Raw genomic sequence first — 25,835 nt, 5'->3', positions numbered from 1 at the left:
TTTCCATTGCAGACAGTACCGCCACAAATAGTACCCGGTCGTCATAGCGACGCCGCAGGAAACTGCCGTGACGTAATCTTATACGCGACACACATCCGCTACCCACACACACAGGACAATGGAGGAAATCGAGTGTATGCTGTTTTTGATCCTCGGAATGTGGCTGTTTCTCACAGCAAGAAGACAAACGTTGTTTCATGAGAGGCTGAGGGCAGCAAAACGAAACACTGCTGAAAAAAACAGGAGAGTTTGGGAATTACTACAGAGTTCAGACTGCGAGACGAATCCGGTTGTTCAAAGCCGACGCAAGAGGTTAAGTTATGCTAACATAGCTAACGTTTGCATATGTGTAAATACTATACTATATGCAAAGTATTTAATCAACTTTATAGCTACCAGACGGCTGACAGTAGAACAGCAGATCTACAACAAGAAAATATGTCGAGCACAGGTAGTGGTTGAAAACGCTTTTGGTAGACTGAAGGGAAGGTGGCGTTGCCTCATGAAAAGAAATGACTGTGATGTTACAATTGTGAAATCTATGATTCTTACTTGCTGTGCTTTGCATAACCTTTGTGAGAGTCACGGAGAGGACTATGACAATGACTGGGATGCACCTGCAGCAGCAGAGCCTGTGGTGGCAGTGGCACAGGGTGTTGAGGAGGAGGGCAGAGATGTACGAGAGGGTCTGATGCGTTATTTTAATTGCTAAATAAATACATTATCATTAAATATGTTGTCTCTGCTGTTTTTCATTAAAGGTTATCACAGTATACAATCTGAAAATACTTGTTCAAATCCTTGTAAAAAAGCAAGCCATCAAAAAAAGACACTGTTTGTAATAAGTTTCAAAAAGGTTTTATTTAAACACGCATACAAATAGAAAAACATATAATATTAATATAAATTCACACATCCAACTATATACATATGTTACATGTAGTGCAAACATTTAATTAAAATAAACAAAGGGGTTTCAGTCCAGGGGTGGTGGAACAGCATCCCGCCGGTTCAGTGCCTGGACAAGCTGGCTCAGGGTTCCCAGAAAGGCCTGGTTGAAGGACGACATTGCAGCAATCTCCTTAAAGCCTCTTCGAGTTCTCGGGCATGTGCTGCATCATCGAGTGCCATCTGTAAATGGCGCTCCCGCTGTGCCATAATAATAGTTTTGTAGGCTATATCTGTGCAAACTATTTAAAAATGGCGGAGTTATTCTGGATACTCCGTCTGGCGCGCGCAATGATGACGCAGTGAATAGTGACGATTCTCTCTGACCAATCAGCAGTCGGCATTGTTTTTACGTCACATTTTAGTATCGCCTCAGCCCGCTCAGAACCTCGCCGGAGGTGGTACGAAAAAAAGTACCCGAAAGCAGGTACAGGTACAACTTTTACACAGTGGAAAACCAAACAAAGTTGAGTTGAGTTGAGCCGAGGCAAACTGGTACTGTGTAGTGGAAAAGCGCCTTTAGTGTTGTCAAAAGTACCGACTTCCGTACCAAGTTGGTACTGAAATTTTAAAAATGTGACGCTTTGAGCGCTGTTGAGCAGAATCGTAAACACTTCTGATTGGCCATTGTGTTCTCGCGCTCATCGGATATGTCTCTGATTGGCTACAATGATCAGCGCTTCAAAACATGTAAATATACATCAATGGCGCTCTTCACACAGCGCTTGCACAGAAACACACGGGAGCGTTTGAAAACAGGACCGGTCCGCTGATAGACTGCTGCTTGTGCTTTCAAAAGCTCCCACTCCCGTTTTTTAAAAAAAACTTTCAAACACTTCCGTGTACTCTCAAACGCTCCCGTGCGTTGATCATTGTAGCCAATCACAGACATATCCGATGAGCGCGAGAACACAATGGCCAATCAGAGGTGTTTACGATTCCGCTCAACAGCGCTCAAAGCGTCACATTTTTTAAATTTCAGTACCGACTTGGTACCGAAGTCGGTACTTTTGACAACACTACCCCAACTTTAAAATTACATTAACTAGATGTTTGTAATCATCCTGGATAATGCATTCATCTTTTTATTGTATGATGCAAAGTTTTCATATCAATTTTTTTTGGTCTCATTACTGTTTTCCTCTTCCTTTGTGTGTATTATGCCTTGCAATGGAAAGCATTTTTAATTGCATTTACTTGTTCATAAAGTTTAACTGACAAAAGAGATGGCCAAAGTCAATACCTTGAGTTGACAAAGCTGATTGCACTAGTTGAATAAAACTGGTCACTAATGGAAGAAGTTCATCTGCATCATCCAACTGGAGAATCCTCCCTCTTGCCCATCTGATGCTCCTCTCAAGGGTCTCTAGTCTGAGGAATTAAAACAAAAATGGGACATTTGACAAACTAATCTTAATTACATTGAAACGTTGCATTCCCATCAACCTGTATCCACTTGAGCACAAGTGGAGCATGACTGAGTATAACTTGAAGCTACATTTTTACAAGCACCTATAGGTTGTACAAGAGCATCATATATCTGTGGATAGTTTGCACATTTATTGATTTATATTAGCTCTAATTTGACCGATATTGAGTGCTAGCGATTTTACAGAATGGGTGGGGGTGCATGTGACCTGCAGATTAAAACTACAGGGGGGTACATTCCAGTGATCCGTTTCAAATCGGACCAGCCGACTCCCTGTACTGAAACCGGACCAGTCAGACCCCGCCCTCCAGCACACGCTGCAACTCTTTTTAAAAAATACAATCAGTAAGGTTTCTACATTGCCTAAAAAAATTAAGAAAAAAAAAAAAACATATAAAAGGTTATATCAGTATCAAATCGGAGCATGCCAGAGATGTATAATGTAAGAAAAAGGGGTAGGCCCATTTGGGGAAATCTGGCACTCAATTTTATAGTATTTAAAGTAAATGTTGCCATGTGTTTATTAGTAGAGACTGTACTGTCGATGGTACCTACAAACCTCCCGGTATAACAAACAAAAAAAAAAGATACTAAAATCATGTAAATGGCAGGAAACTCAAATCACCAATGTGTTACAACTGCTAATGTTACAGTTCTAAAAAGCTGTCCGCTGAAATGTTACTTAAAATAATTAACATTACAAAAGTAATTAGTAATACATTTTCAACCATTAAATATTTACTTAGCCGCGTGAAAAATATCTCCAGGCCTACATCCTAGCCGTTAGCTTGCTAGCAGCATGCATTTTTATTTATTTTTTTCATTTGGAGTCGAGCGTATATTAACGTTAGCAGTATAGAATATTTACCTTATCAGTACTGGTCGTAGGACATCACTGGAAACATTGTCCGTAAGGAAAAGTCTGGAACTTTCTGCATATGTAGCTTTACAACGATCTAGAAAAGCTGAAAGAGCCATGACCTTCGTTCCTTGTATCTCCCGCTCGTCTAACGTTTCCCAATAATAACCAACTGCAGCACCATACGTCATAGCAGTGTGAGGACGACAGCGCCAGCCTAACCGTCTGATGCCGGAAGTGGGCGGGGTAGCAGTCTGATGCCGGAAGTGGACGGAGTTCATGTTTAACTATGGCGGAGCACACGGTAGAACAAGGAAAAGAACAGAAGGTAAAAAGAAGTTATATCTTTGATGGATGCAACATACTTAACGTTATACGCTTATCCAAAACGGCTCTAAGTATTTTGTAAATTAATATTCAACAATACTATTGATCTGTCATTGACACCATTATATGAGAACTGAACTGGACGATAACATCATTGTTTTCTCCAGAATGGCTATATAGATTAATTAACAGAATTAATAACTTTTTTACAACAGAAATTAATCAACACTGAACTTAAGATGGATTATGACACTATTTTGTTCTAGATCTACAGAGACAAACTTTGTTGCATAATTTTTTCTATTATCCCTGTAAAGCTGCTTTGAAACAATCTGTATTGTAAAAAGTGCTATATAATAAATGTGACTAAGTGAGAATTGTGACGAAGGCACTTGATCACGTATTGTTATTTTACAGTTGGATTGTATCACTTTGTTAGGTTACATATTCATGGTTTGTGATTTAATTTGTTGTTGGCGTTGTATTTTGCGGCGTTTGTTAAATTCTCTGACCATGAGAATTGCATTAATTGTATTTTATTTCACCTATAGAACCACATAACGATTCAGAGAGTTTCAGCGCTACCACCTTTGGAGCAATGCACAACATGCTGCAGAAATTTTCACTGCCCTTTTTGTGATAGCAGTGTCTTTAAACCGACAAGACGGGACAAATTGAATTATCACATTAAAATCCACTTTAAAAAGGCTGTTGTTCATGGAGGTATGAACAGAGTTATTTTGTAATATACAGTGGCAATAGATATTTTACATTTATGCATTTGGCAGACGCTTTAATCCAAAGCGATTTACATTGCATTTCAATGTACACATATTTAATAGCAGTCCCTTTGGAATGAGATGGTTTTCTGCATGATTTAGCCATAAAATATTTATTTATCTTCATTAACGTCTAAAGGTTACACAAACAATGCACACTGAAACGTAAGCTAACAAAACAAACCATTAAATATTTGTGTATTTTGTTATAATGATATTTCATATCTATGAATGCATCCCATTAAACATTTAAACACACAACAGGGATAAGTTTGAGTAGGGTTGGAGTTACACTCTGAAGCACAGGAACTGAGTGTTTCCTTTTTTTCCCGTCATATTTCACAGATGTGGATTGGGCTGCAGACAATCTCTTCATTTCCACTGTCTCTACTGTACAGCCACAATTCTCAGGAAAGATGTTTTTCATAATAATTTAGATGTATGTAAAGTAAAAAATAAAAAATATAAAAACATATTGACCGTAAACACACAAATCAACCAATTCAGGACATTAATTATGTTTTTTTTTTTTATTACTATTATTTATTTGGAGCAGGTACAGCTAGTGTGATTCTTTTGATATTTCAAAAGATGAGGAAAAAAACTAAATTTTATTTAAATTAATCATTTTTGTTTTTTCAGTCCATCATATAATTGTTGTGTTCTATGAAAAAAAAAATGTTGGTTGAGTATTAAAAATTATTTTCAATTAAATCAAATGTTCAAACGCTCAAGCTGTGTTTTCATTGTATTTTTTTGTTTTAAGCTTTGTTAAATTTATATTGTTAATCATTTGACTCAACAAAACAAATGGATAAAGTAGAATTTTAACTTTTAAAAAACCTTAACATTTGTTAATAGTATATTGTCTTTTGTTGGACAAAACATAATTCTTATCTTTTGGTTTGAGAATTGAGATACATATATATCTTTTCAATTAAATAGTAAAAAAAAAAAAAGTATTTATAATAACGTTGTTTTAAGCTTTAAAACGTTCCAAATCGCGGAAGTAGCGCAATGCCTTGTCGCGCCCACTTCCGGCATCAGACGGTTAGGCTGGGGCTGTCGTCCTCACGCTGCTATGACGTATGGTTCTGCACAGAGCCATAGAGAGAGAGAGAGTTGCGACAACGGAAGTTCTAAATGCTTGATCGTCACGTGATTAATTGAGACTTCAGATAGTTCCAGGAAGTGCTTTGGCGGGCATTTAAAACAGTTAGAGTAGAGTGACAGAACTGCGATTTCTGGTAATTAGTAGTCAATAAATGCATTTATTTTATATATATTTATGTAACACACCGACATATGTATGTAGCATGAGTATGTTGTTACAGCAATGTTGTTTTTTAAAGATCAAATCAGCTAATATTTGAGGATTAGTGTTCGCTTACCGTTATTTGCCTCAACTTATTTCAGGCTAGGGTTTCTGTTGCCTTTTTATGTTACCTCATGTTCATTGTTTTCACTAATCTCATGGTAACTGTCATATTTATGACTTTTCAGATAGTACAGAGACAGGTTGGTGACAGGTGATTTCCAGCTCACATCGCACAATGGGTCAATGAACTATTAACTATTAGCAGCAGTTACGTAAATGTTAAATTTAGTGAAATGAAGCTTATTGTTTACAATTCTATATATAGTAATATAATTATTTATGTATTATAAATATTAGATATCTAATGTATAATTCTTACAATACTTATTCATATACACAATATATTCAGCTTTAAAACAACTTAAGCATACTCGTATATAAACTGCCGTTCAAAAGTAATGAGGTTGAAAATTCAGCTTGGCATCACAGGAGTAAATTACATTTTAAAATACATTAAAATAGAAAACAGTTATTTTACATTGTAATAATATATTACGATATTACTTTTGTATTTTTATTCAAATAAATGCAATACGTATTTACAGCAATTCATGAATACATTTCTAATAAATTAAATAGCATGCCAAGCATGTTGTATGTGTCCTTTCTTTCATGTTGTCGTTGCATAGTCTTCACCATGGTTTGCTGTGCTGCATGGGGATGCTCCAATCGCTCAGAGAAAGGTGTGTGAATGTATGGCTTCCCCACTGACATTGAGAGGGAAAAAAAATGGTTGGTTCAAGTCAGCAGGAGCAATCTAAATATAAATAAAAAAATTACAACAACAAAAAAATATGTGAGGTAATTATACATTTATTTGCACTTTTTCACATGGAAATACCCCAATGGGAATTTTTTTTACTAGAAATAAGGACCAAGCAAAGCCTTGCAAAACCCAGGGAGCTAAATCTCATGGTGCAGTCAGTGTTACCTATAACTGTGCCTTTAACCATCATGCGATATGTACAGTATGTGGGTAGACAAAGTTGTGTGTGGAAACTAAACTCAAATCACTCTGCAGGCACATTGAGGCAAACCAATTTGTCATGACCAAAAAATTAAAGAGTTGGCTGAGACCAGATGCTATTCCCACCATCTTTGTGCATCGTCCTGTGGTCAAAAAGAGGAGGGCCCCTGCACCACGATGCACCCCTAGACCTGTAAACATACAGCACGTCGCTGCTGATCACAGCTATAGTATTACAGGTGACACATATATGATAAGTACAAACTCGTACTAGTTGAAGTAATATTTCTAATTTTGAAGTTATGTGATATTTTCAGTACTCAACTAGCAATACCATGTATTCTGCCTCTATCAGTTTCAAAGGTTGAGGAAAAAAATGATGAGGACACTCAGAAGGGAAAGTGACAGTGAAGAAATAGAGGACATGGCTAGAGAGGAGAGACAGGGACAGGTGACACTACCCAGTCAGCCAGCAGCATACCAGTGAGCCATCAGCCAGTTACCTGGGTCTATTAAAAAGATAAATAAATGCAAAGGCAGCACTAAGAAAAATAAAGGAAAATGCAGCTCAAGAAAACAATTAAAATTAGGGACAAAAATTTACAATAAATTTTATCAAAAGACCAAATTATGGCATTAGGAAGACGAACCACAAAAGGGACTCCTGACCTGCATCATCACTGATGCTCCATCACAGAACAGTCCTGTGACATCACTAATCCTCCATCCACCAGCGCCCAGTGCATATATATATAAAATACATGTTAAGTATGATTACTTCTATAATAAAGTAGTATTATATAATACAGTTCTGGTATTTAGTAGGATTCCCCATTAAGCCTAGTATGCTTCCTTTTTCAAAACTGCTCCCCTATTTTAAGAGTTTTTTGTTGTTGTTGACAAATCCAAAATTCAGCTGAGCTGAAATATAGACAGGTAACTGTTAATAGTGAATTGAATCACAATGCCTAAAAACACTCCACCCATATGTTTTGCAAACTCAATTCACACAATTTATATCAATAGGGTGCATTTATTATTAAGGAATTGTATTATTTAATACGTGTAATAGGGAACAAACTTGATATCCTCATTTTTACCACTTCCACCCACCGCTGTCACACGTGGTCAAACGTTATACTAATATGCAACTTACCTCACCCTGCAAAACATATATGTTTAGACTCCGTTTCTCTAATTCCAAAAACGATGGATGAAACTAAATCAAGAGAACAGATTTTACAATTAATAGGGTGTTCGTTACTAACGTTATCCAGCTCCAATCCTTGCCTAATCCCTTATCTCCTAATTTAATGAGTAATACTCAACTATAAGGTTCTAATTTACAAGTTATTTTTATTTAGATGTACTGATAATATACAGAATAAGATAATATTATTCTTTAAACGTCTCACCTTTTAAAAGTGCGTCGCAAACGGTTTGTTCTGCTGTATCTCTATGGCGCGGCATGTGTTTGCTGCTAATTCTGGGAACTATTGAGAGGCTCCACGAGCCGCCATTGCTGTAAAAAAAAAAAACGTTCCATTGTAGTCAATGGAGTTGTCGTAACTCTCTCTCTCTATGGCTCTGGTTCTGCAGTTAGACCTATCTCCCTGCTTAAACTTTCACCCATAACAGCATTCAATACACAGCAACTTAGCACACCGCGCCTACTGCCCACACATTAAAATATACAGAGCTGTGCAATCGGCAGACTGCAAAGCATAAGTTGCACAAACCTTGCCATTCAAAATTACATTTTGAATGAACAAAATACAACAAGTTTCAACACTCTTGATCTGTGCTGCAGTTTATTAGTACAGATGCACTTTCAAACAGCATTGCTCAAATTCTGTAACAAACAAAACCTCATCTTTGTGTGATTATTCAACAAAGCCCTGTTGAATGAATTGGGGCATGTTTCACACTGGTCATCAACTACACACCAAGTAGAGAATTCTCAAAATCAGCTTATTAACATTATCCTTTCCTGAGAACAAAGTTCAAAGAACTTACAGAGAACAAAGCAGCCAGAACATTCAAAGTTCAAACAGCCATTATGAAAATAGCTGACTAGTGACTTTAAGCCAGACCAAAAGTAGGAGCTTGAATAATGCCATCACACATATACTTAGTGAATTGTCTGTAAGTGTCATGGATAGGAAGTTTCAAATTTACAAGACAGGTATTAGCTTCAGGGTACTTCCGCCCGGTGTCGTGATTGAAGTTCAGCGTTGGGTGAGGGGAAAAACCAAGAGCAGGTATTTGGTCAGCTCCAGAGGCAAACACCAAAATTTGCTCCATTGTGATCTCAAAAACACCATCTGTGAAATAGTGAGGTAATACAATAATTAGCATGTGATGATCTGCAGGTTTGTGTCAGCAAGTCAGTCACTCAAACAAAAAAAAAAATAATTCGCAATTCTCTGCAGAGAGTGAATCCTTTGTTTACCTTCAACATCTAGAAGGAAGTCTCTCCAGTACCCTTCCACTCTCTTTTCCAGTCGCCACCGGTTGCTTCCAGGAGGGGACAGTGTCGCTTGGAACAGAGAGATTAAGTCTGTAGCCTTTAGGGGCCTCCCAGATGAAGAAAACACCTCCTTGAAGATGCTGGGGTGAATTTTTATCAGGTCCAGGAGACCAAGTGTGTTCAGTCCTTCAGAAAGTCTGTAAAGAACCAAAATTATTAGGTGTATGTTTTTCCTGCAAGGCTGCAAGGTACCATGTATACGTTAAGAGAACATAACTGATTTTTATGAAATCATGTTGAGAGAAAAAAAAAAAAAAGCACATTAGCCCAACACACCCAAGTGATCAGAATCAAGCAATTGCCATAGTGAATCAGGTGTCACAATTGATCTCGTTTAACCAAAACAATTGTGAACAGTCAACCATCGGCCCCACCATGCAGGTTTGTTTTTCCAGCAATTAATACTGATGTGATCTCACCCAAGCATTTTCCTCAAAAAATAAGTCAAATCTGGTCCAAGCACGGTGGCACTGTCATGAACAAAATTAAGGAGTTAAAATGCACCTTACAATTTGTAGCCACCATTACAGATAAAATGTGGGACTATACACAATACTCACTGTTGTAAGGCTTCTTTTGTCCTTCCTTCCACGTAGAAACTTGTGGCAGCCTGAACCAACTGGTCCCGTCCCTCCATGGTGGTGATATGCCTCAGGGACCCCAACAAGGACAGGCTCTCTGCAGCTTCCTCAATGGCAGCTCTAGCCTCTGTTATATCACCGGCCTCACTGATCTTTATGACATCATATACAATTCATTAGTAGAAGCAGGCCTTTAAGATACTTTCACTGTTTAGAGAAAAGAAAAAGAAAGCAAGGACAAAATTGACATACCTTTTTGAGTTTCCACTGCAAATCCAGATCTGCTACCTCTTCGAGAGTGGGTGGTGATGTGGGTGTAGAGCAGAGGTTTTGGTAGAGCCTGTCAGAAAAAAAAGAAGGCAACACTCCTCCATGCACCAGTGCCACAGCCATCATAACTCCATAGGTTCTGTAGAGACCTCTGTGTAATGCTACATAAATGGAAATGTAGAACAAAAATACATTTTGCAGTGGATAACAGGTGCCAAATATCTGCAGAATAAGGTGTTTATAACTCAAATCTAAAATTGTAATCTGGCAGGAATACAATAATTTTGTTAGAATATGACTTTGATTAAGTGCCATGTGTGGGTACCAACCATGGCTGTCCAGGGACAGGTTCTTACTGTCCTGAGGCCCTGTAAATAGGGTGCTATCTTTGAGAGCCATCATAAGCAGTCGGAAAAACTCCCGTGTAGGGCCACCCTCATCCACTGAACCCTCTGCTTGCATGAAGTCATCCATAAATATGACACTTAATTTGGCTTCTGGATTGAAACTCTGTCTTGCAAAGGCTCGCATGGCACCATCCATTATGTTTTCTCTGCATACATTGATCATATTACTGCTGGGTGTCTCTCCAATCCAGACCTTTGACGCTAGAGTTGTCAGTAAGGTTTTCAGATCTGGTCTAGAACAATAACCAGTTGTTATGACCATGAGCAAAGGCAGCTGATAAAACATTTTTCAGGTGGGGCTTGCAACATCTAAAACGGTTGCATGACCATATTATATTAAATCTGTATGTAGCACTATTGGCCTGATTGCCCAGACTCATTTAATCCATTAAATTATCCATTAATGGAAGTATGAAACTACCACTTACGCAGTAGTGTCTTTGACATGATTCAAATCCAGGAAGCCAGCAGTGGTATCAGAGGACACAGATGCGTTGTTTTGAGTGGTCTCTTCAGGAACCAGTGTGTCCTGACAAAAAAAAAAAAACCTCAGTTAAGTCATTACCATTAAATACAAAATTTTAGAATTTGACAGTAATAAAAATGGACTCCTACATTAATGTCAGTGTCCATAACATCAATCCAGGTTACAAAAACAGTGCAGGATTCAGTGATATGATCACTTATGCTGCCTGTTGTTGTACTCCTGATTGGTGATGCCCTGGCTTGCTGAATACAGAAGACCTCTGTTGCCATGTCATCCGAGCCAACAAAGTCAAATAGGTCCTTCAAAAAAGAATAATAATATTAACTATCTTCAAAAAACGGCTAAAAACACATCTTTTCCAAAAGCACTTAACCGGTCACTAAAAAAATAAATAAATAAAATTACATTTCTTGTTGCACTTAAATCTTGTTTTGTATACTATTATGATGATAGTGAAAATTGTAATATGGCACTTTTGTACCACTGTCTCCCTAAGATGATTCGCTGATGTTCTTCCTCTTTTGTAAGTCGCTTTGGATAAAAGCGTCTGCCAAATGAATAAATGTAAAATGTAATGTAACTCTGCCCAGACAACATCTCCTTGTTAAAGTTCTTATGCAATAAGAAAAAATTATTTGTACATTGACAGTGTTGGCATTTAATTTGAATCCTAAACATTAGAGTTTAGGATTTCTTGTTAAAGTTCTTGTAAATTAGCAATAACAAAAATCAGTGCCCCAATATCCAAACAATTTTCAAGTACCTGAATCGGCTGCATGAGAAGAAATCTCCTCCTCACAACATGGCCATCTGGATATTTAACTTGCAGTGGGATGCCATCCTGCGGTTCAATGAGATAGCTCAAATTAAGCCGTCTTCTTTCCAAAGCCTGTCAAAAGAGCACAAGAAATAAAATAAATCAGTCTATGCTTGGTTCAATTAGGGCTGTCGCAGTCAAGTAATTTCCTGTGCGGTGATTTGTTGTAGCTCAACAGCATGGTGGTATTGCCATTTAGTTTTTGCAAATGACTTCATTTGATAAATTAATTTATTTGGTTCCATATTATATCTGTGGATTTCACCTCATTGCCCAGGGAGCTGCTAACTGCAGCTTTATGTCCAAAGCTAACTAGCTACTGGGTGCTAGTCAAAGTTACACCACATTGGCGAGTAGAGCTGCAACGATTAATCTATCGAAATAATTAATGACAACTCTTTTGATAATTAATCGTTTGTCATTTAAGCAAGAATGTGAAACATTGCTGGTTTCATGTTCTAAAATGAAAGGAATACAATTACTAAAGGAATATTTTTCGTCATTTACGATAGTGAATAAAGTGTTTGGACAAAAGCAGTCTGAAGACTTCACCCTGGGCTCTGGAAAATTGTGATGAGCATTTTTCACAATTTCTTTACATTTTATAGACCAAACGATTAATCGCGAAAATAGGCAGGTTAGTCGATAATGAAAGTCATCATTAGTTGCAGCCCTATTGGCGAGCGAACTCACCCCAGACTCACACAGGTGGCGTGTGCGCAGTGTATGTCAACAACAAATAGTTTAAGCTAATGAGACTTGGTAATTAAGGGCGGTGGTTCTCATGTTGCCAATTTTATATATTAATTTCTGCAGATAAATGTCAAAAGCTGTAAATTGAGACACAGAAGGCAACATCAAAAATCCTATCTATAATGATTCTGATTGGATTCCCCCCCAATTAACTGTGCGCACCTAAGACTACGAGAAAACACAGAAAGTTAAGCTATTGTAGTGTGCATCGCATGCTCATGGACATAACAGCACTGCTGCTGACACATAGTATTTTATATTCAGACATACAGCAGGGCGCAATACGCACGCACAATTGATTTTGCTTCACCTCCGCTGCTACAACTTTGTCCTAGGGGAAACACTGAAAGTGTAAAGTAAGAAAAGTATGAACACTGTTGCAGTGGCTTGCCATCCTCAATAGTTGGCTTGGCCAATAGCACGGTGTGCCAATTTTGTGGGTTTCCCTGACACCCCAGGTTGAATTAAAACAAATGAGTTATACTATGCCTCTTTGCGTCTGTTGTAAATGTCTGCTTCTCTGCTCCATGCCTGGTCCTGTGGGGGAAAAAAAAAAAAAAAGTCAAATAAATGTCCCAATTGTCATGTAAATGACTGAATTCACAGACAGGAAAAAAGATAAAATTGTATAAAACGTTGCTGTGTGCTTACCCTTTCCTGGTCAGTTTGCAGACTTTGCATGTATTCCTCATCTTGTCTTGCGCGAAGTGCACGCCACTCATGCAAATCCTATAGGCAACATTAAAAATGTTGCAACATTACATTATAATTGACATTAATCTTCTATAAATCACAGTCACTAGTATGAAAGTCATAAAGACAAAAGCTTACATCAGCAACATCATCTTCTACTTCCACTATCTCTGCGTCATGAGATTCACGTACAATCTGTAAAACATGCTTAATGTTATATTACGATGTCAAAAAACGCTTGTCTTAACATTTCAATAGGAAATTACTTTTGATGTTGAGTAATACTTTTGATTTAAAAAAATAAATAAAATAAGTTAATTAGATAATGATAGAGTGCTGATAACTGTACTTACATCCCTCTCCATTGTATTAGGCCTCTCCAGGGAGTTTTGTGAAGTGTGGACCACCTGTACATCCTTTAAAATACCAGAACACACCATTTGTTGGCAAATAATGCAATAGGCCATTACATATGAAATATACAATAATGGAGCTTACGCTGGTATTGACAAGAGTGCCTATATCATCTTGGTCTACGCTTTGGGCAGAGTCAACGACTTGTCCTGCATCCTAAAGGGACCAAAATAACATGCATTGTTTATTTGATCTGGGTGTTTACACTAGAGCCCGACCGATATGGGATTTTTGGGGGCCGATGCAGATATTAAAGTGAAAGAGCTGATATTTAGATTTTGAAAATTATTTGGATAGCAGACCCCTTTCCTGTATAAACTACACTTAGAACAGGCTGATATTGAAAGCTGTTCTGTTCTATAATACCTTTCCCTAAATGGATTATTTTAATAAAATGGATTACGGCCTCAACAACTGAACATTTAAATGATTGCTCATCAATAAATATTTGCTGCTAGAAGGTGCAACTTTTTCAGCCATCTGTAAACAGAATAAGCAAGTGTATTTTACCAGCACTCTTAATATCCAAAGCTACAAGAAAACATTTCTCAACCATATGGCTCTAAATCATGCCGTCTACGATACAGTGACCTGCTCTTGAATGCATCTAATACTACATGACGGTCTACAACTAGTACTTGCAACTTTGAGATTTTAGTTAACTATGAAGCGGATTGTTTTCTTTTGTGGCGAGGCAGTGTTGTTAACAGGGGAGCTGCTAAGCGCCATCAGGCGGGCAATCTATGCAAAACTCATTACATGTTTGATCTGACTCTGACTGTTATAAACGCCAATTGAAATGTAATAAGATCATATCTGTCGGCTGATAAATTGGTCGGGCTCTAGTTTACACCTACAATAAACTGCTAAAATGTTGCTCGAGTTACAGATTTGATGGTGGTAAAAACAAAAATCTTACATGACAACCTTCTTGCTGTTCTCCGACCTGCTCTACCAGACTCTCCTTTAAAAAGTAGAGTGAATGTTGCTATAACATGGGTTTAGTTATATGCATCAGTGTTCCAGTGCATCAATAGAAGTCACCAATTAAAAATTCAGATGATTAAGACAAAATTAAACTCAGGGTATGGTCAGTGTACAGTACCTTTGGGAGTATATATAAAGCTGATCGATTAAGCTCTCTGCTGGCTTTCAGCACAGATGGTGATAGTGGAGAAACTTGAAGTCTCGTGATTTTTTTATGACAATCTACCCTTGCCAACTCAAAATCAGTGCTGCCCACTCTTGGAAATGCATTTCTGAGGACAGCGTGGAACTCCTCAGCAGACAAGGACACTGGCACCTTAATTTTTCTCAAAGCTTCCGCTACAATGAAAATTGCATAAAGAAAAAAATAATAAAAAATAATCACTACAAGAAAGGTATTTGTGAAATATTCTCTTGAAACATACATGCAGTGTTTCTCCACACAGACTTAACTTGGTTGGGCTGCCCAGGTATATTACAGCTGCCCAGGTATATATGGCAACCCATTTTGGATTTTGCATCTGCTGCTGTGAAGGAAATTGTGGGTGGAAAAGTCCAGAAGACGAGTTCTGTGCTTTTTTTAGCAACTTTATAAAATGTTGAAAAAAAAGTCACCGGAGCAGACACATACAGGGAGAGAGATACGGAAAGAGGCAGGGCACGCTGCTGTGTTTGCAGCAGGTGTATGCGAGTGTGAGGAAAAGGGCGCATATTCAATTAGTGTAAGCTGTAAAATAAGTGATTAAAATTGTGAAATAGAAAATGCCCCCACTGCCCAAGTTGTTTGCCCCTGTGGGAAACACTACAATGCATATGTAATTAAACATACCTTTTTGAGGGTGGAATGTGTCCATATCAGGATGGAGGAGGAGACCAACTCTGAAAGTTGCAAGTCTTGTTTGCACCCTTCGCCTTGGTCCTCTAATGGGAGTACTTTGTCTGAACATCCTCAGCCTGAAAAAGTGACAGAAAATGTGAGACCGGGAAATCCCAAGCCAAAAGCCTAGATAGCCAATGTCTTATGAAAAAAAAACATAACATATCCATAACTTATGGCATATAGTTAATGTTAAGATAGGCCTATTAAATATTATACATGCAAGGTGGCCATTTTAAGACATCCTCGGATGCTTTAATCATAAGATGTACCATGTTAAACTTACATGGCGCTTGTCCCAGGCTAATAAAGTGCTATTAATCCTTCATCACAGTGTGCTAAAAACAAACTGAAAGGAAACCGTTTTGGCTGAATACAAAAGTCATGTAAAGCATCTCATATAAGTCTGATTTATATGGAAAATACAGCTCCTTGGCTGACAAAGGACAACTAAACCTGTCAACTGACATCTAAACCTGATAAAACACAATTGGACCAAATAGATCTACAACTGATGGGTGACAAACGACAGAATGACCACCATATAGCTACAGTCGTGGTCTGTTCACAGTTGGGGTCCTTCCCAAAAAGCGATCCTTTCCCAAAGCATGGAAATACTTGGAATAGCGCAGTTTTTAAACTTGCGTGATGTCAACAAGGTGTCATGTCTTATACAGAGATCTTGCGGTCACTTGACAAAGAATGCAACATTCAAAATTAAACAATAAATAAATGTTACTCGAAGGCAGGACGAAAGTTAGATAAGGTTACTGACAGATCATAATTTCGCTGCCATCAATAAATATTTTAAACTGAGCTGATGAAATATATGGCGTGAGTGCAGTTCTCCATTTATTAAAACCTTTAACAGCAGAAATGTTTCGATCAAAAGGTGTCATTTCCACGCATAGCATTTTTGATAGGTTACCTTGCTACATAGTTAGCAAACACTACAACACACACTTCAACCCGTCTCCCCAATGAAATTCACAGAGACATCACAGAATATTTTAACTCTACTTGAAAGAGAGTGAAAGAGATAGTGAAAAAGTGAGATGGTGAGTGAGAGTGTGAAAGAGTGAGTGTGAAAGAGTGAGAAAGAGTGAGAGTGTGAAAGAGTAAGAGTGTAAAAGAGTGAGAAAGAGTGAGAGTGTGAAAGAGTAAGAGTGTAAAAGAGTGAGATGGTGGGTGAGAGAGTGTGAAAGAGTGAGAGTGTGAAAGAGTGAGATGGTGGGTGAGAGAGTGTGAAAGAGTGAGAGTGTGAAAGAGTGAGATGGTGGGTGAGAGCGTGTGAAAGAGTGAGATGGTGGGTGAGAGTGAGTGTGAAGAGAGAGTGTGAAAGAGTGAGAGTGTGAAAGAGTGAGAGTGTGAAAGAGTGAGATGGTGGGTGAGAGAGTGTGAAAGAGTGAGATGGTGGGTGAGAGAGTGAGTGTGAAAGAGAGAGAGTGTGAAAGAGTGAGAGTGTGGGTGAGAGAGTGAGTGTGTGAAAGAGTGAGATGGTGGGTGAGAGAGTGTGAAAGAGTGAGAGTGTGAACGAGTGAGATGGTGGGTGAGAGAGTGAGTGTGAAAGAGTGAGATGGTGGGTGAGAGAGTGAGTGTGAAAGAGAGAGAGTGTGAAAGAGTGAGAGTGTGAAAGAGTGAGATGGTGGGTGAGAGAGTGAGTGTGTGAAAGAGTGAGATGGTGGGTGAGAGAGTGAGATGGTGGGTGAGAGTGAAAGACAGCTTGCTACATAGTTATGCTAATGTTGACACATGTGGTTTCCATGTTTTATGGGGACTTTCCATAGACATAATGGTTTTTATACTGTACAAACTTTATATTCTATCCCTTAAACCTAACCATACCCCTAAACCTCACAGAAAACTTTCTGCATTTTCAAAAAACATAATTTAGTATGATTTATAAGCTCTTTTCCTCATGGGGACCGACAAAATGTCCCCACAAGGTCAAAAATGTCGGGTTTGACTATCCTTATGGGGACCGCGCGCGCGCGCGCACACACACACACACACACTTTTATTAACTCTACTTAAACATTTACTTAAATTACTCCGTCAAATGTTTTATTATGGTTAACTTAAGAGGAGACTCCAATAACATGAATAAAGTTGCATGAGGAACGCAAACTTAACGTTAAACTTTTTGAAAAACACGGTGATTTGAGGTCCTTTACAGATATTTGCCAGCTAATTCAAAGTACTTGCCTTTCAACAAGACTTCCAGAAGAACTTGGCTGCTGCTGTCTGTTCTGAATTCGTTCGATTATATTATTAAAGCGATTACTCATTTCACTAACGTAATCTTCGCGATTCATCTTACTAGACCGTCCGCATCCAAAAGGCCGGGCTGAAGCAAACCGCGCCGAAGCATAGATCAAAGAGGCTGCAAATGAGTGGAGGAGGGGAGGCAGTGTTGTGATTGGCTGCAGCTTAACAAGCAATTAAGCAGCCTGTAACTGACTTGCGCTAGTATTACAACACTAGAAACCAGTATCAGAAGCTCCAAATCCTTGTGCATCAATTAAAAAAATTTACTCATAGATTCATTATGGACAAAAATGGCCATGTCCAAAAACTGTCATAAAAATATTATAGATTTATATTTTTTTCCACTTTCACTGACATTTTTTTTTTAACCAGCATCAGCTCTAATCATAATGACCAAACATTCATTCATTTTTAGAATTTTAACCCTTTAAACGCTGGTTTGTTTACATAATGCCACTGTTGTTTTTTTATAAAAAATATAATAATTATAATTAATTTCAATTTAATAGATGCTAAGCAGAATTTTTTTTCTTTGATTATTAGAGCCTCGGATATGTCAATGATTAACAACAACATTCATTTTGATGCTTTTATATTTGTTATGCAGTATCAGATTTAAAAAAGCTACCACTCAGGTCCATAATGGACAAAAATGGCCATGTCAAAAAAGTGTCATAAAAATATTATAGAATAATATTTTTTTCTACTTTCACTGATTATATTTTAACCAGCATCAGTTCTAATCATAATTACCAAACATTCATTTAGTTTCAGAATTTTAACACTTTAAACGCCGGTTTGTTTACATAATGCCACTTGTTTTTTTTATAAAAAATATAATAATTTTAATTATTTTCAATTTAATAAATGCTAAACAGATTTTTTTTTATTTTTATTATTAGAGCCTCAGACACATACAAACCACACTCTGAAATCCATACCAACACACTCACACAATTATATATTCATAATGTATCTAATTGGCTCTATAATATGCATAAGCCAAAAACAGCAGAAAACAACAACAAAAGCGACAATATGCCAAACCTGAAAAAATGGCACGATCTGGTAAAAAATATTTAAAATGTAAATTTTGAAGCCTTGCCAACATAATGAAAGCATGTTAAACAAGATTGCATAATTTTATAGTTAAATGGCACTGGGATTAAAAATCGCAGTTTTAATGGGTTTCAATGGGCCATTTTTGTCCAAACGACGCTAAGAGGGAGTATTTTGTGTAAATAGTGCAAAAAATATTTTTTTAAAGGAAATAGGGTGAAATATTAAAATTCCAATAAAAATTCACACCTGTGGAAAATGTTATGCAGTTAGCATTAACACAGACAAAGTTATCAAAAAACCAAAACTGAAAAAGCCAAAAATGTCCACAAGGATGCACAAGGGTTAAGGTTATATGCACTGATTTTAGGTAGTTAAAAATAATTGTAATATAGGCTACCTAATTTATTATAAGTGTTCTGATGCACAGTTAGTTAAATGTAAGACATAATCACAAATTGTGTAATTATAATAATTTACTGAGAATTCAGTGTAATCAAAATTGAGTTGAAGCAGCCAAATATGAGCAGATATAATCTAGGCAATGAGTGAGTGTATGGGAGGGAGTCCTTCTGATAGGCCACAGCTTAACAATTCTATCATGCTGCCTGCAACAGTTGCTCTACTTGGTTGGTTAAACCCAAAGCCCAACCTATTGTAGCCATCAATGATTATCTACTAGACCCATTATCTATTAATTAACTATTTTGATCATTTTCTTAAACCTTCTGTTCAGAGGCTTCCATCATATATTAAAGATTGATTTATTCAACAAGATATCAACATTAAAAAAGTTACCCAATGATGTTATTCTGGCCACCTTAGATGTGGAAAGCCTCTACACAAATATCTTCCTTGTAAGAGGTCTTGAGGCTCTTGAGTATTATTTAAGACTGCACTGAGGAAGCACTACAACCCTGTACATTTATTTGTGAGCTGATTTGGTCCTTAAACTGAACTACTTCTCCTTCATTGAAGTTTTTTCCTACAATGTAAAGAAACATTGATGGGTTCTACTTTTATGTTTTTGTTTTTGAGTCATTCTACCAAACGGGTGCCATTTCCACTTTGAAATTTAATTTTTTTTTCATGAAGAACAAACTTTTTTTCTTTTTTTTTTTTTAAACTTACAAGTTGAAAGATATGTTAATCCTCCAAAAAAAAAAAAACCATATTTTCCCACCTCAGGCACAAAATCGTTATTAATATTATCCTTTTTATTCAGGCAAGGGAGCCTTTCTTGTACCACCCCGTTACGGACAATATGTACGCCGTTAGAGTAGTAAAACAAGAAATAGATTTTTTAAATCTAATGTTTTCCTAATAGTAAAATGTCCTTTTTTTGAAACCATCAATAGAAAATCTGTAATTTAATAAAAATTTATTCTTAGATTTTTATTCTTGAAATATGAATTTGACATTTCAATGGCCTCATTGTTTGTACTGAAAAAACAAATTAACTTAAAAAATACAAATAAAGTTACATTTATCTGATTAGTCCACACAACAAGAACATCATTCAACATTCATTTATGTAACATTTCATTTCCTTTCCATACAATTTTAACAAAATGACCCTGTGACAGGGTGGTAACTGATGTGGCGCGGTGGTTCACTGTAACAGGGTGGTATGGACAAAGTATTTCTCTATGATCTGCTGGTTTTAACCTTTATAAAACTGGGGGATGGGAAACATTAAAATTGGAGATGTAATGGAAAACTTTGGTCATGCTCTGAATACCTGAAAAGATGGGAGAGTCGCATCCACACATCACTCTAAACTACAAAAAAAGCTGCTCAAAGAATACCCAAAGAGTAAAAAGAGTAAATTAACATTTAATGGTAAAGACACAAAGATATTATTTGAGAACATTGTTATTACATTCAGAAATGGGGATGCAAACTTTAGAACCAATTATATTTTGAACATTTTACAATAAAATTATTAACAAACTATTTTTGAACAATTTATTCCTTGTAATAATTAAAGAAAATGTTCTAGACTTTGATCATATACATCACAATACTTTTTGCATTCAACTGTATAAAGGAAGTTGTACAATAAATAAAAAATATATATGATTAACTGAAAGAGATAGTGAGTGAGTGAGTGAGTGAGTGACTGACTGACAGATATAGTGAGAGAGTGAGTGACTGACTGACTGAAAGATATAGTGAGAGAGTGAGTGACTGACTGACAGATATAGTGAGAGAGTGAGTGACTGACTGACTGAAAGATATAGTGAGAGAGTGAGTGACTGACTGAAAGATATAGTGAGAGAGTGAGTGACTGACTGAAAGATATAGTGAGTGAGTGACTGACTGACTGACTGACTGAAAGATATAGTGAGAGAGTGAGTGACTGACTGAAAGATATAGTGAGAGAGTGAGTGACTGACTGAAAGATATAGTGAGTGAGTGAGTGACTGACTGAAAGATATAGTGAGTGAGTGAGTGACTGACTGAAAGATATAGTGAGAGAGTGAGTGACTGACTGAAAGATATAGTGAGAGAGTGAGTGACTGACTGAAAGATATAGTGAGTGAGTGAGTGACTGACTGAAAGATATAGTGAGTAAGTGAGTGAGTGACTGACTGAAAGATATAGTGAGAGAGTGAGTGAGTGACTGACTGAAAGATATAGTGAGTGAGTGAGTGACTGACTGAAAGATATAGTGAGTGAGTGACTGACTGACTGACTGACTGACTGAAAGATATAGTGAGAGAGTGAGTGACTGACTGAAAGATATAGTGAGAGAGTGAGTGACTGACTGAAAGATATAGTGAGTGAGTGACTGACTGACTGACTGACTGAAAGATATAGTGAGTGAGTGAGTGAGTGAGTGAGTGAGTGACTGACTGAAAGATATAGTGAGTGAGTGAGTGAGTGACTGACTGAAAGATATAGTGAGTGAGTGAGTGAGTGAGTGACTGACTGAAAGATATAGTGAGTGAGTGAGTGAGTGACTGACTGAAAGATATAGTGAGTGAGTGACTGACTGACTGACTGAAAGATATAGTGAGTGAGTGAGTGAGTGAGTGACTGACTGAAAGATATAGTGAGTGAGTGAGTGACTGACTGACTGAAAGATATAGTGAGTGAGTGAGTGAGTGACTGACTGACTGAAAGATATAGTGAGAGAGTGAGTGAGTGAGAGAGTGACTGACTGACTGACTGAAATATATAGTGAGTGAGTGACTGACTGAAAGATATAGTGAGTGAGTGAGTGAGTGACTGACTGAAAGATATAGTGAGTGAGTGAGTGAGTGAGTGAGTGAGTGACTGACTGAAAGATATAGTGAGTGAGTGAGTGAGTGAGTGAGTGACTGACTGAAATATATAGTGAGTGAGTGACTGACTGAAAGATATAGTGAGTGAGTGAGTGAGTGAGTGACTGACTGACTGAAAGATATAGTGAGTGAGTGAGTGAGTGACTGACTGAAAGATATAGTGAGTGAGTGAGTGAGTGACTGACTGAAAGATATAGTGAGTGAGTGACTGACTGACTGACTGACTGAAAGATATAGTGAGTGAGTGACTGACTGAAAGATATAGTGAGTGAGTGAGTGAGTGAGTGACTGACTGAAATATATAGTGAGTGAGTGAGTGAGTGACTGACTGAAAGATATAGTGAGTGAGTGAGTGACTGACTGAAAGATATAGTGAGTGAGTGAGTGACTGACTGAAAGATATAGTGAGTGAGTGAGTGACTGACTGACTGAAAGATATAGTGAGTGAGTGAGTGAGTGAGTGAGTGAGTGACTGACTGACTGAAAGATATAGTGAGTGAGTGAGTGAGTGACTGACTGACTGAAAGATATAGTGAGTGATGAGTGAGTGAGTGAGTGAGTGACTGACTGAAAGATATAGTGAGTGAGTGAGTGAGTGAGTGACTGACTGAAAGATATAGTGAGTGAGAGAGTGAGTGAGTGAGTGACTGACTAAAAGATATAGTGAGAGTGAGTGACTGAAAGAGATAGTAAGTGATAGTAAGTGAGTGAACCAAGATAGTAAGTGAGTGCTTACCAAACAGGGATAAGTTAACAGAAAATAGATTGATTCGCCTATATTGGAATCCTTGATTTCACACATCCTCACATTCAAACAGGAAGCAGAACCACCCCATCACATCCCTTACCACCACGTCACAATAAAACATGTGATGGGGTGGTAAATTTCATCCCAAAATGGCTGCAGATCTCACATGTGGTCAAATTCCTCACATAGAATAAATGCATTCAATGTGAAATATTATAATATAATTTTCTTTGCATTAATAATGTAAAAAATGTAATAAAAAACAGTTTTCCTATCTATTTTGCATGACGGGGTGGTTGGTTTGAGCTTGATATTTTACAAATCATAAAATATTTAACCAAAAATACGATTTATTTTGAATAAATATATCTTATATATACAGGGACACACATAAAATCCTGAAAATAATAAATGTTTGAAAAAAATATATAACTTATTTAGTGATATTTTAGATGCAATTGTCATGTTGGTCAACACAGACATGTGAAATTGGCAATGTACGGATGAAAAATGATTAAAAATAGTATGCTACTCTTTAAGAATAGTATTTTATCATATATTATGTTAACAAGAACACATCATTTAATAATTTTAAGCTTTGGAAACACACTTTGGGACATTTTTTGTGCCTTATGCATCTCATCAAACGTTGCGGACACAAATGGCATCCGTTTCATAGAATAACTATTTTACACAATTATGTTTTTAACACTAACAGACACCTCCTGACCTTACGTTCTCAGTTGAATATGATCATAAACGTTTGTCTTTTTTGGATATGTGAATCGAATTATGCAGTGGCAGCCTTATATCAAAAATAAACAGATAAGACTACAATCTGTCTAGCCAGCAGTGCTCATCGAGCTCTGGAATATGGTTTACCCAAGAGCTCAGATGTCATTCTAATGAGGAACTAATTGATAAAGCTGCTGCAATGAAAAATAAAGCTTTCGGGACAGAGCCTACTCTTTACAGTGTATTGATGAGGCTTACCAAGGTGCATTTAAATTCTAGTTTGATCTTTTACAAAAAAGTGTCAAATAGGGTAAAAGTTACTCTGTCAGAACACTATTCTTAAACACTGGTCTATTTTGGCCTCTGATCCGGCATAAGCATTAGCATACCCAGCATTTTAATGATCTTCCCCTCTTTGTCTATAGAAGAGGTCCTAACTTATGCAACAAGCTGGTGCAGGGCTAACATTAAGGCAGGTTCTAAACAGAATATTTTAGCTCCTCTAAAAGATGGGAATAATAAACTGGCTAAACACTTCTCAGGTTTTAGGCTTTAATAAGAATTTTAAGGATGACCTAGGAGTTTGGCACAGTAGTGTACATCTGCTGTCAGGAAAGTCAAATCGGTTACTAACTGACCTAATTACAAACTTTCATTCTAATCCTGACAGTCTTTGGAAGGCTGTACATTTCATCAAAATGGGTAATATCACCTGTGTACATATGTCTGAGTGCTTAATATCTAAATCAGGGAGACCAACCCTGCTCCTGGAGAGCTACCTTCCTGCTGAGTTTAGCTCAACACACCTGCCTGTCATTTTCAAGTAATCCTAAAGACCTTGATAAACTGGTTCAGGTGTGTTTGATTAGGGTTGGATCTAAACTCTGCAGCAAGGTAGCTCTCCAGGACCAGGGTTGGTCACCCCTGGTCTAAACAAAAAGAGGTCCGTTTAGGTTTTAACAAGCCCCATAATTAGTCACATTGTGCCCTCTGCTGGTCAAAGCCCTACATTAAATTAAAATGCTGAAAAAGGTTCATGTTGTTTTCAAAAGACATATACAGTATTTATTACAGTGGTCTGTATCCTACACCAACATTAAATGAGTACCACTGCTGTTAGTTTTTCCCCAGACATCTGTTAATGTTTTTAAGATATAAAACTAAAGTTGCTGAATGGTGTAAAAAGCATGAATTCCCTCTAATGTGTTTGTTTACCAAAATAGGCAGTAAAGGAGCAAAAGGGGCAATTTATCTTGATGAAAATAATAATAATAATTTATTTTAATAATTTATAATAATTCACATTTGAAATGTGTTGTTGTTGTTGTTGTAATGTAATTTTTTAGAATGGAACCCAGGAAGACTAGCTGATGGCACAGACTTTCAGCTAATGGGATCCTACAAATAAACAAATAAACAAATTTTAAGTCCTAAAACTGCAATCCAAATATTACATTTGTATAGGCTACACACAAAAGGAAGAAAAGGACCAAGAAATTAGAGGATCCTTAGTATGTTAAATAGTGGCAGGCAAACCCCCCCAGGCTTACAGAAATGGTTTAACCCTACTACTCAGCAGCCAATAGAAAAGTGCAACACTCACCCCTTCAAACTGGACAAGTGGCCAAATGGCTCAGAATCACATGAATTCAACACGTTGTTTACGCGTTGTTAACGTGTTAACAACACGTTGTCAACGCGTTAACAACACGTAAACAACACGTTAACAACACGTAAACAACGCGTGAAAAGTTAACACGTAGACAACGCGTAGACAGCACGTTATCAACGTGCAAACAACGTGTTGTTGACGTGTTGTCTACGTGTTGTCTACGTGTTAAAATTCGCGTATATTTGAACTGCCTGGCGTTCCATACACGCTCGGCGCCGCTGCGGAAGAACGCGCTGATAACAAGACTGAAGCGAACACGAAGGCTTATCACATATTTAAAGATGGAAAGGGAGAAAACAGGACAGAGTAACACGGCGAATATCGCTCATTTTTTTGACGACGTAGTTAAGGCGGCAGGCGTGTGTTGCTTAGGCGGCCGCCTTAGTTTCAAAGTGCTGCGGGAAACCCTGGTTTATGGACATGTCCGTCATGTGTGTGTTTATGTTGTCTTTTAAGTTTATCATTAAACTATTATTTATATTGAAAAGCCGGTTCCGCCTCCTCCTTTCCATTGATACCTTTACATATATGCAGGTAAATGATGATTTATTTATGAGGCG

General features: G+C 37.4%; 3 protein-coding genes across 3 annotated transcripts in view; all 3 read right to left on the bottom strand.

Moving 5' to 3' along the window:
• LOC127650479 (uncharacterized) overlaps nt 1–25,835 on the bottom strand; it is a 1,198,408-nt gene that overhangs the window by 1,049,289 nt on the left and 123,284 nt on the right.
• LOC127650426 (G2/M phase-specific E3 ubiquitin-protein ligase-like) lies at nt 8,575–11,842 on the bottom strand. Its single transcript, XM_052135867.1, has 8 exons — nt 11,726–11,842; nt 11,091–11,261; nt 10,904–11,004; nt 10,398–10,708; nt 10,051–10,229; nt 9,778–9,950; nt 9,140–9,354; nt 8,575–9,011 (listed from the first exon to the last, which is right to left on the bottom strand). The coding sequence occupies exons 1-8, from the start codon at nt 11,738–11,740 to the stop codon at nt 8,770–8,772; spliced, it is 1,407 nt and encodes a 468-aa protein (XP_051991827.1). The 5' UTR covers nt 11,741–11,842; the 3' UTR covers nt 8,575–8,769.
• Nucleotides 12,941–15,575, bottom strand: LOC127650453 (uncharacterized). The gene is made up of 8 exons (XM_052135899.1): nt 15,456–15,575; nt 14,745–14,965; nt 14,559–14,603; nt 13,724–13,795; nt 13,579–13,641; nt 13,364–13,420; nt 13,184–13,261; nt 12,941–13,069 (listed from the first exon to the last, which is right to left on the bottom strand). The coding sequence occupies exons 1-8, from the start codon at nt 15,571–15,573 to the stop codon at nt 13,016–13,018; spliced, it is 708 nt and encodes a 235-aa protein (XP_051991859.1). The 5' UTR covers nt 15,574–15,575; the 3' UTR covers nt 12,941–13,015.

Source organism: Xyrauchen texanus, chromosome 10, assembly GCF_025860055.1.
Source record: "Xyrauchen texanus isolate HMW12.3.18 chromosome 10, RBS_HiC_50CHRs, whole genome shotgun sequence".
Lineage (NCBI taxonomy): Eukaryota > Metazoa > Chordata > Actinopteri > Cypriniformes > Catostomidae > Xyrauchen > Xyrauchen texanus.
Note: the sequence above shows the minus strand (reverse complement) of the source record. Positions and strands in the feature narration are given on the sequence as shown.